This window comes from Rhincodon typus, chromosome 22 (genome assembly GCF_021869965.1).
Source record: "Rhincodon typus isolate 14 chromosome 22, sRhiTyp1.1, whole genome shotgun sequence".
Taxonomy (NCBI): Eukaryota; Metazoa; Chordata; class Chondrichthyes; order Orectolobiformes; family Rhincodontidae; genus Rhincodon; species Rhincodon typus.
In genome coordinates this window covers 12502667-12514716 of record NC_063353.1, presented here as the reverse complement: position 1 = coordinate 12514716, position 12050 = coordinate 12502667, and the positions used below count along the sequence as shown (strand labels likewise).

Here is a 12050-nt window from a genome sequence, read left to right as displayed (position 1 = left end):
GTTCTTTCTAAAAATGAAAACTATTACCCAGAAGAGTGGATGGTCATCTTGACCAGTTGTGCAAAACAGGCAGTATCACATCTTTACTTCCATTCTGATATCTAACTCCACTGACCTCAATCAGGCTGAATATCAAATAGGGTGTTTCAGAGTTGGACTTTACAATTCTGCCCATTTACATTTACCAAGACAGACTTATATGCCCAACATTTTAACTATTCTTTTTCTGCTCAAAGCATTTGTAACTATTTTTTCATATTTCTGAAAGCTTATATAAAATAGTTAAAATTGAGTAGCACCAGAATGATGATTCTTTGAATTAAAGCATATGTTCTTGTCCCATAATTTTCTTTCTTAATCACATAATTTAGTTCATTAGAAAATGTCCAAATCTGAGTCACCACAGGAGTCATGAACTTGAAGACACTTTAATAGATTTCCATTTCTGTAACACATTGCATCAATGGGTATCTGGATTAGTTGTGACTTCACTTGAGAATTGATGCAAATCTTGGAAACACACTGTAGATGGGGCTCGCATTGAATTGCCACAAACATTTCTCTGACCAATCAGGAAGCTGCACTATAAGATAATGGTCCTGAAAGAGTTAATGCCGAAGTTGCATTAAGCTCCACCCAATCAGATGATGTCACACAGGTGGAGCTCAATCAGATCTAGAATGAGGTCCTGATAGATACAGCCACCTCAGCTCTAGCCTTTGATGGTTGTAATTATAACTAATTAGCCAATGTCACTTGAATCAATTACAATATGCAATAAGCTAGGTTTTGTGTTTTAAGACAGGTGCCCCATCTCATTCCACCTCAACAGTTGTTTATCCTGTACTATTGCTAATTAGAAAGGAGGATTTGTGGTAGCACTCTACCCAAATACAAGCCACCAGTTCCATAACATAGAAAAGGGTGATTAGCACTAAGGTTCATTGCACAAATATCTCAAGGGGGTGAAAGGGAGTAAAAGTTCATTTGATAAAGGAGAAAAATGTTTACAGAAGAAAGTCAGTTTACCAATTTAAGGTCACCGCCATTTTAAGAAGACTCAGTCAGGCAGCACCTGAAATCACGAAAAAAGACAAGCAGGCAGCAGTGCTTGTGGAAGCAACAGTAGGACACAGACAGTATCGGAGAAGAAAATCTTCACCTCAGTTGGTGAGAGACACAGGAAATTCAGTATGGGATATGAAGCGAGTTAAAAACCTGACCAGTCCTTTGAAAAGAAAGATTTGTGGGAGCAGTTCAGTGATCTATGACTAAAGTTAGAAATATGTTCAGGTAAAGTAAAAATAAAATTAAAATATTGTGTGAAGGACTGGGCTGGGAAGGATAGGAGGTAAAAAGGAATATGTATCCTTCAAAATGAGTGTCACTACCAGTGTGAGCAGGCTTCATGAGGCATGGCTACAGCAAGGGCCAGAAAATTAATTTATGTTGAGGCTGCAGTATTGGAAAGATCACAGAGTACATTCAAGGTGACTAAAGGACTAAGAGATTCTTAAAACAGAATCTAATTGAAGATGATAGATGGAAGAATTTAAAGATTATGATCGTATTGGGACATCGATTACTTAAACAATTATTTTGAAGATTTATTTTAAACTATCACCAGGGAAATTCATTTTAAAATTTTGCAAGGGCACATGTATTGTGTATTAGGCCTTGAAAGGCAGGAAAGTGTCTACTTCGTCTGTGAAGCAGTGGGAAAACCTTTATTTTGACTGCAGAAGATAGAAGAAAACTACAGAAACTGAAAAAGGACAGGATCATCTCAGTAAATATTGCAGTGATACACTATTGTTGTTAAAAACAATTTTGCAGCTTTTAAGGAAACTTGGGTATTAAAGTATTGCCAAAATCCAGAATTTAAAGATTGAGTGAAAGAAAACATTACAGCATTGCCATAATATATAGCTGAAAAGCTTATAAAAAGAATACTGCATAATTGCTATAACAGGGTTTTAAGATCTGAAGAGACTTCAAGACTAGGAAAATTAAAGCATTTCTTTAATGTAAGATTGGAAGCTTTGAACTTAGCAGCATTTATATATTGCAAAATAATTAAAGCTTTGAGGTAAATGACACAAAGCAGTATTGAGCTGCTACAAATTTTAAACAGCTTTAAAGGAATAAGCATAAGTAACTACATTGAGAAAAAATAGCAAGACAAGTATTAATGTCATTAAGCTTTAATCTCATAGATGGGACAAATAAAAAAGAGAATTTGACATCTTGGATCACAATAATATTAAACCGTGTAGAATTGATTCAAAAATAGATACTAAATCTCAAATTGAGAACTACATATTTTATTGTATTCAACAGGTACTAAAGGAGACAACATGATAAATTGCCAAAGCGAGCACAGATACTTTTTAAAGAAATTCTAACTCTTGATAATTACTTCAACCTTACAGCAAATAAAGTTCTTGAATGACTGAAAACAAAAAATGCTGAAGATTACAACAGGTCGGATAGCATCTATGGAGAGAAAGCAAGCTAATGTTTCAAGTCTAGATGACTTCAGTTTTATCAGAATTAGCATCCAATGGAATTGATAATACTTTCATTGATAATCTGTACATATTAGTGGAAAACTGATGATGCATCTTTGAAATCAGAATCCGTAAGAGACAGAATTGTCACTGAAATAATTGATGAATCTTTGTCAGGTTGTCAGAATTTGTTGCATTCCAAAGAAGATTTGACTTTAGAAAGAACTACTCAAAATATTCTGGGAGTAGAAATCAGGAAGAGTTGGAAAAACATTTCAGGAGTAATACAAGCTTACTGCAGGTTAGAAACTGGACCTACACACCTTTGTCAGGTATATACTCTACTCTATGAACTTGACAGACCCATGTGATAAGCCAACACATAAACAGAGCTGACACATGCGAAGAGTCAATGCTGTGGAATATGAAGTCTCCCAGACAAGCAAGAATACTATATCTGTAAAATTACAGATCACTTGCAGAAGATCTACACAAGTAGGGCACTTTTTTGAGCAACAAAACTGAAAATGTGTACTCTTGGAGAGCAATTAAGTAATAGAACTGCATCCCTTACAAAGGATATCTGCATTAGACAATATATCTCCAAAAAAATAGATAACTAAGGCATTCCAAGACAAAAGTAGTAATCCAACCAATTCACATTTGACAAAACTTTTGCATGTTAATAATCACCTTGCTCATTTAAATCTCAATACAGGTGCAAGGGTAACTGATCTATCAGATCAAATACCACGGCTAAAGAAACAAAATTTGTAGCCTACATTGATGCAACTAAATAGTACAAGTGGAATATCTGTTAAGAGTATTGATATACCAGAAGAAACTCTGGAACACAAACAGCATAAGGGAATTGAAAATACTTGCGTAATTCACAGTCAGCACTTTTCACTTTTGAGCCTACATATATGACTTCAACATGCTTTTGGCAACTGAAGGAGTTCAACTATTCCAAGAAAAAAATTGGTTCAGGAACAAATTGTTGCTGAATAATTGTCAAGGTGCCAACTGGTTGATTAGGCTTCCTACACTCATGGAGAAACTAAAATTTACAGAAGAATCTGTTGAGATTACCTATATTGGCAAAGAAAATTGCGTCATATTGTCAACAGAAGAAAGTCACATACTCTACAGGAGTTGTGGAAATGTTTGTGATTCCTATCATTAATGAAGAACTTTCAGAAATCTGAAAAGTTTGCTTAAAAAAACAAATTCTGAGAACAAGAATGAAATGTACAACCCACTTGAGGTAAATTATGTATCATAAAGGGAAGTTGTTCAAACTTTGAAGCAAGATGATAGGCCTGCGCAAATTCAAGGGCGCCATTTTAATCCGCTGTCATTCAAACAAAAAAATAGTTCTAATAAGCAGCAGACCTCCAGCTGAAGATGTGAAAATGTTTCCGTCACAAGTAAAATAATCACAGAGGGCAAATGAAGATATCCAACCTAATCAACAAATTAAAGTCATACTTCAACACCCAATGTATTAGTAGATTGAATGATGATTTGCTTGCACAAAATGGAGAGGAGCACTATAAAACTCTGAGGGAGCTAGATTAATGACCACAGATTCAGGGCACAGTCAAAAAGATCATATCTCCTGATCTAAAAATCCAGGTTACTGCAGAAAAATAATGGCCTGGTCTGAAAGACCAGTGTATTGTGAGGATGAAATGTCTCCATGATGTACATTCATGAGATTAGATGTCCCCAGATGAGACTTTTGGGCAACTGCCTCATTCAGCATGGATGAATTCCTCCACAAAGTAAATTTGGGTGACTAACAATCCTCCAGTAAAGGTAATGGACTAACTACTGGGTGTAGCAGGAATCTGCTGTGAAAAGCACTGAAAGAGAACGATCCTCTAGCAGAGAACTGATTTTCAAATGATCAGAATCTACAGACCTCAAGCCAAAAACCTGCCAATCTTCCTAATCTGATGATAGCACATTCTGGAAGAATTGTGAAACTCTAGACTGCTTTAATTTATGAGGTCCGAGACTTGGGAGCTATAGGGTAATGGCAAAAGTGCAAGTAGTTGTGTACTAGCATTCCACTGTATTTCCGCAATGTGGTAGGAAAAGAATGCTGAAATGACTGAGATGGGAAGAGTAAACAGTCACTCAAGTCACACTTTTCCACCACAACGTAAAATAAAAATATCACACCCAAATGGCTAATTGTACGCTTGTTCTATGTTTGACTTAGAATTAAATGATTCATCAACCAAATTATCGATTTATTATAAAACAAACACCATTTAGTTAAAATGCAGGTTGGTAAACACACATTTTATAATATGAAATGATAAACTGCTTAACTACCCAAATAACCAACACAATGGTACTTAAAGTCAGGAGACTGATATTGATTTATCTCTGCAAAGATCCACTTTTAAAAAATGGCCAATAGCAGCTATTCTTAAAGGCAAAAAGGAGAAGCTGTAGAAGATTCTGGAATTTGCCGATCTGGTATCTTTGCAGATGTAGTCAAGGTACCAATCATGCATGGTTGACTCTGGCGTTTTGGCAGATGCAGCTGGAGATATGATATTGAAAAGTTCTTTCAGTCACTCTTCCAGAGAAACATTTCACCCTAATCTTGCAGCCAAAGTTTTAGAAACAGGCGACATGAGCTAAGCAGGTTGTTCTTAAGCAGATTTTTTTTTAAACCAAAAAATCCACACACAAAAATTCTAAACTAGCAAATGTAAACTGCTCAAATGTGACAGAAATAAGTTCTGTCATTAAACAGTCAGATATTTTCCCTTAAGTGAGTAACAAAGACTGGCAGTTATATAGAATTATGTGTTGCAAATAAAATGTAGTGTTTAAAAAATACTTCCAATAACAAAAAGTAAAAAAAAACTTCCAATTTGATTGACCATTTTCAGAATAAAACAATCTAGGCATCTTTATAATACCTCAAACTCAATTCAGAAAACTTATGAAGGGTCTCTATGATAATGTATGAATATTAACTATGGGGGAGAAAATTCTTTGGTAGATGTTGTATCAGGTAATAATTCTAAAAGAGTTAATCCACCCAGTCTGATAATGTCACCCAGTCTGATCATGTCACAGTCTTTGCATGGAGAAGAATATATAGCACATGGTGTCCCAATGGAAATGAGCATGTCATCTCTGACTCCAGGCAGTCTTTGAACCTATATCTAATTAGTCAAGTAACTTATAAATATTGCTACCATAGAATGAACACGTCTTGTATAAAACAAGTTTATTTTCTTGGCCTCTACTATTTCTAATTAGATAGGCCCTTGAACACAGTACACGAAGGAGGATTGAAAGGGTTCTTGTGGTATAGTGGTAGTTTCCTAACCTCTGGGTCAGAAGCTCCAGACTTTCAGCCAAATCTGCCCAAAGCTATGTCATAACTTGTCCAAACATTGTGATTAAAAATAGCTTGACAGCAGGATTGGTAGCAGCATTTTACCTCAAGCATAAGCTACCAGTCGTTGGTACTACAACAGTGTAGAAACTACTCATCCTGTTTAGCATTTGGAAGAAGCTCTGCTTCAAAATATTTTCTGGAGTATTGTAACTTGCTCAAACTTACCGTCCTTTAAAAAAGGCAACATAGAAAATAGGGGCATAAGAGTTGACAAATTTTAATAGGAATGCTTTCAAAATTAATCTCTCTTCAAAGATTTTTTCTGTTTTAGGAACTTCTGCAAAAGGAACACAAAAAGAATATTTTAAGTATATTAACCAAGCAAGCCAGAACTATTGAAACAAAGAACAGTATTTGCAAACGGATCGAATGTTTCTTAGCTTGTCAAGTTTCACGGTATTGCCTTGTTTAGACAAAAGTAGGATAATAAGCAACACACAAAACTTCTTGGAAGTTCTATGAAATCTGAGCAAATGTTCTTACTATTCCAAATTGCTAACCAGTGGTAACCACTACCCACTCCCAACTATTTTGTTTTGGTAACAAAGAAATAATGTAGCAAATTTTGTCACCCTGCTTACACAAATACATCTCATTCTTTTTTCATTATAGTTTGCAACATAAACCACATTCCACAAACACACAAAAAAAGGGTGAGTTTGCATTTATACAGTATCTAATTAAATCCTCAGGACATCACGCAAAAGGCATTGCCTCCAATGCAAAATTACCTGAACAAATATAAAAGAACACTTTCTGTCACTAGTGTTAAGTGGTCATGCTTACTTTGTAAATAAATCTAAAATTGAGCAAAGATTGATTTCTGGTCTCTTCCTTCACCAACTGCCAAGAGAGACGTAACAATGAAATCTTTACCATATCCAATATCTCAACAGGGAACTGTATGCTATTAATATAACATTGGTTCTTCAGCCATTTGCTGGAAGCTTTCCATTTGTTTCATGTTATGCATTTAACGACTGCTCAAAACAAACTGAATGCAAATTGTAACAGAGGTCACATGACTGTGGTAAGCCACAACTATACCGCATTCATACAAACAAATTCCTATTTTCATTCAAAAGCACTAAACAAATTGCCTGCCCAATAATTTGCAACTATAAGTTACCCAAAGTTTTAAAAAAAAACATGAACAAAACTGTGGGTTAATCTACTCAATCTGATATTTATCAGTCTTGGTATACACATTGCATACAAAGTATTTAAATTGTTCAGGTACACATGCACAATGGTGTTGGCTGTTCACCTGGCAGCTGGCCATTCCTGGGGCAATGTCCTTTCTCCAGGGAGTATTGTTCCCATACTGTCTGTTGTTGCCATGCTAAATTGTTGCTGCTTATCCATTCCTGTTGTTAGGGAATGGTGCATCTATGGACAGTCTGTATTCTATACAGTTGGTGACACCCTCCTCACCAGCTATATGCAATGAAGGAGCAATTGTATGCATATATCTGTAGTGGTGACAGCTGGTCATTCATATTCACCACAGAAGTGTGAAGTGATAACTGCTCTACACATGTCCAAAGTTGCCACATAGGCTGACACATGTTGTGAGTATTTAATGTTTGCACTGTGATTAATTTGCCAATCCTCAGTTTTGTCAATGAGTTGGCAGCTTTAACAATGGGTTGGCAGATTTATCAAAGTGAAATTTGCTTATCATTTTATTTTGATTTAATCACTCACCCTGTTACTGCTACTGGTTGCAGAAGTTTTGTAAGATATTGGAACAGTAGCACAAGTGTTAGGTGACATTGGACTGGACTACATTCTATGCCCTCAGCAAATGTATTTCTCCACTCAAGGATTACCTTGTATACATCTGTGCTAGATTTGCTTGTTTGCTTTATGATTCTTTTGACAATTTTCACTGATACTACAGCCTTTCTGTTTTACGGAGAATGGTGTAAACAGATTAATGGTATATAATCTCTCAATCATTCATGAAGTCACTGAATTCTTCCCTTGTGAACATGTCTATCATTGTCACTCAAGACAATGTCTTGAATGCTGTAACAACTGAAGTGCATTTTCAGAAATTCTATTGTGACATTAATGGTCATTGATGTGAGCTGGTCAAAGTCCCAGCAGTACTTATATAGTAATCAATAGTGACAGTTGATGTTTCACATTCACTTGACAAACTCCTTCTACATATTCTCAACCATTTATGTGGACCTAATTCTGTGAACCTTTTGCATTGTGTAGTGATTTATCAAAATCATCATATGAAATCTCTCCAGTAACCATCTTTACAGAGTTGCTTTTCTTCGATCTAGCTAAGCAAATGCAAGCAAAGTGACTCTCTCACAACTGGAGCACTGCCTTCCCATGGTGGACATGTTTCCTTTTCATTTGTCTGTTTTCCTCGACAATATTTACATCTTGCACTCTTACTTTGATCAGCTGGCCTTTCTGCAGATTTTCTTCTTTCTTTTCCACCATTAATTTGTTCTTGCTAAGCTTGGACTATCTCTCAGTGTCTTGCAAAACTTCAGTTTTCTTGCATTCAAACTCTCGAGCTAATGATTGACAACTTTAGAGATTTTGCTCTTGACAACTTTCTTGAGAAAACTTTTCTGCCCTCTAAGCAGACATGCTCTCAAAACAGGAGCTCTTTTTCCTCTAAGGCAACCCGATCTTTGATGAAATAAATTTTCAGTTGTCCAAACTCTCAGGAGTTATCTAGACGCCCAATGCTGTCACATACTGATCAAAAGTCTCCCTATCCTCACGAGCTCTGATGTTGAACACATAGTATTCCTAAGTGAAAAATTATTAGAGGGTTCAAAGTGTTTCTTTAAGGCATGGAAAACATCTCCAGTCTGGCTTTTTCTGCTTTTAATTGAGGCCTAGCTGCAATACGGCTTGTGTCATTGTTTCAGAGTTCTTGCTTAATTCTGTACCTGTTTCAATCTTTTGCCATTGAGACTGGAAGAAATTTCACTACAATGACATATAGCCTTTCATTTCTATAGCACCAGGGATTGAAAAATTCATAGCCACTCTGACTCATCCAGCGCATCAAAGTTACACGCTGCGTTTTCTTTTTCCTTGCTGCTTCTTACAGCAGCTTGCTTTGCTACAGTTTTGAAAATTCACAAAACTTCAGCTGCAGGCACTTTTGACACAGTATTTCCTGTAGTCTTTTTAATGGCTGCTCAAGCTAAGATGAAAACAACTGACATGAAAGGTCACATAACAATGGAAAGTGTGACGATATTATGGCTTTAAGAGGTGTATTTTGTCCTTTTTTTAACGAAAAGAGGTTGAGACAGAGGTACTGAGTGGTCTGTTCCAAGCCAATAAAGTAAACAGCTTGTGAGGCCTTGGAGTTTTTTTTTTAAAGTTGGAACAATAGAAGCAGCCTGAATGGGTAGAGTCAGGCTCCCATAGAATCAGAGTTTTAGTTTAGCTTTCAGTAGTTGTTAAGGTTTTCAAGTTGTCTATGGAAGCTGTCTCTCTCCCAATCTCTCTCTTTGTTACAGCTAAAAGCTGGAATTCTCTCTCTCAGCCTCACTGCTTTCTTGACTTTCTTTCCCCCCAGATTGGAGAAACATTGCATGTGAGACTATCTATTTTAATGACTTTGCCTTTGCCAAGAGCATGTTTATGGGGCGTTACTATATTGGGACAGTTGCTCTTTAGTATCTAGATAATCTATTATCCTGTTAAGTTTTCCAACAGAGTTAAAGTTATAACAATTCCCCTTTTTTTTGTTTATATTTTAACTTTAGGGCAATAATAAAGTGTGTTTTGCTTAAAGCTGAGAAATATGACCAATCGGATTACATCTGGAACACAGCAACCTACGATTACCTTTAAATGAGAAATTGTTGGGGTCTAGGCTATCTCCTTGATATATTTGAAGGGGGTTTGGTCTGGTCCATAACAAAAGCCATAAACAAATCCTCACAAATGCACTTCTCCAAATGCCATTATCTTATGACATAGGCTTACCCATTTTGGTCAGCCATTCGGCGACAGCACCGTAGATCTCATCCAAGATGATGATCACCAGAAGGTTAATGATGACGGCTGTTGCAGTTACTGTGACCTGGATGTGTGACTTTGTGCTCTCATTTGTACTCATCGCCATGGCTGCTGCTATGGAGATTCGATACATGATCACTCCAAAGACAGCAGAAAATGTTAGGCCAATCTGCAGTGAAGGAACCACTTTAGGATTAACTGCATTCACAAATCTCTGTGCTTAATAATGACTCTAAATAACGTGTTCCTTTGTAAAACTTTGAGGTGTTTTGCTTTTTTGAGAAATATCAGAAAAGAAACCTGTTTATTTGTGAATAAAAGATTCTGAGCTTATAATTAACACTGCAAAGAAAAATATCATGTGTCAATCTTCTTCTGCAAAGCTGATTAGCTTGTGAGAATCATGAAATCTTTCAATGTTTTGCAAAAACATGTGCTCAACTGCCATTGTCTGTTTTGAATTTTATGGTTGTCTGGGTATACTTCTGCATTTCTGTTCCGTTTATAGATGGTGGGGGCCTATTTAAAAGAAACAGATTTAGATTTTACCAGTGATCTTGAGGTAAATAGGCTCAGTGCATACCATCTCCAGATTACTGATCCACAATTAGGTGTATCATTGAAAACTTGACAATACTGAAAGTCAAGTTGCCCTCAAACACAATGCTTCCTTGAATCTCAACTGGAGTGAGCAAACTTACCATGAACAGAATTGACACGAAATTCCCCAGATAGCCAGGAACCCGATCCCTCCAGGTCAGCTTTTCATTTTCTTCCTGTATGATGTGGGGGATGGGAAGAAATAAAGGAAGTATTTAGCATGGAATGCTGCACAGGGCAGACTTTGAGAGTCTATACTGCTGGCATGGGGGCATGTTGGAGTGATTATAGACACCATGTTGGGTTTACAGTGGAATAACTCCACCTCCTATTCACACTCACAATTGGGAAAGTCCTCACACTGCCAGCAGCGCTGCACAGTCTCTGTCCCTGAATCAATTAAGAAATATTAAAACAGTTATGTTTTAAAGCAAAGTGTGAAGTCATTGACTGTTTGTTTAACATTATCTGTCAGACTACAGCTATGGATCATTGTAGTTATAACCTTATATCTGTGGTTCTACCATTGTCTAATCATCAATAAACATTTGTACATCTATTGCTGTTTTTCACAAAATAGCTTATTAATTAATTATAGCAAAACCATGCTGATAATACAAAAACTGAGGTAAAGACTCAAGTTTACAATCACAAGGGCAGCACAACATTAAAATATAGTATTGTAACAGCTATTATTCTATTATTGAGATATTTTCTCCAAAACTAAGGCTTTCTTTGTTATTTCACTGCTATCTTCAAATGCCTCTCAGAATCTACTTTTTCAAACTTGCTTTTGGCTACCTATCCTCACTCAAATGTCACAGTGCATTCATTACTCATTCGTCTGTATTTTTATTTGCTCTGCAAAGCATCGGGTTATTTCGAAATGCTAAGTGGTGCAAAATTAAATAAAGCAGTTGCTGTGGTAACAGCAGAGACAAAGTTCTGGACTGTAATTAGGAGATTAAAAGTGAAGAAGAGGACCACAGACACAGAGAAGCAATTGGAATGTGGATGAAAATCCCATTTTAATTCAAGAACCTCATTTAAGAGACACGGACAGGGATAAAAATAAAGTGTCAAGCAGAATGAGATGCAGAAAGGGACAGATGCTAATTGAGACTGGCAGATAATAGACAATGGGGGAATGTTTTTACCATGATAATGAGACCTACATGCAACTTGAAATTAGATAATGGAATTCTTATTTCACAGGAAGTTATGGGTACACTAAGTGAAGTGGCTTCTGAAATTTCAGAAGTCTTTAGCAGCCAAATCCCATTGATGTTTAACTTTGATCTCAGACACTCACAGTCCAAGGGTTTTCCTTGCTGTCTCTTTCCTTCTCAGGAACGACTATGAGAATTACAGGATACGTATGAAGGAAAATATTTGTTTTATTTTTCCAGGCATTGCACAATATTAAAACAAATATGAGTACGTGTATGTTTACACAACCGAATTCTTCAATAACTTGGTACTTAGCTGATTTT

The 12050-nt window shown here is 36.3% G+C and overlaps 1 protein-coding gene across 1 annotated transcript in view; it reads right to left on the bottom strand.

The window, feature by feature from the left end:
- Nucleotides 1-12050, bottom strand: part of LOC109930159 (anoctamin-2-like) — a 101259-nt gene that overhangs the window by 25598 nt on the left and 63611 nt on the right. Inside the window, exons 18-20 of the mRNA XM_020529700.2 lie at nt 10659-10733; nt 9925-10126; nt 6109-6220 (exon numbers count right to left, since the gene is read on the bottom strand). Coding sequence (XP_020385289.1) covers nt 6109-6220; nt 9925-10126; nt 10659-10733 — 389 coding nt within the window. The remainder of the gene's footprint in view (nt 1-6108; nt 6221-9924; nt 10127-10658; nt 10734-12050) is intronic.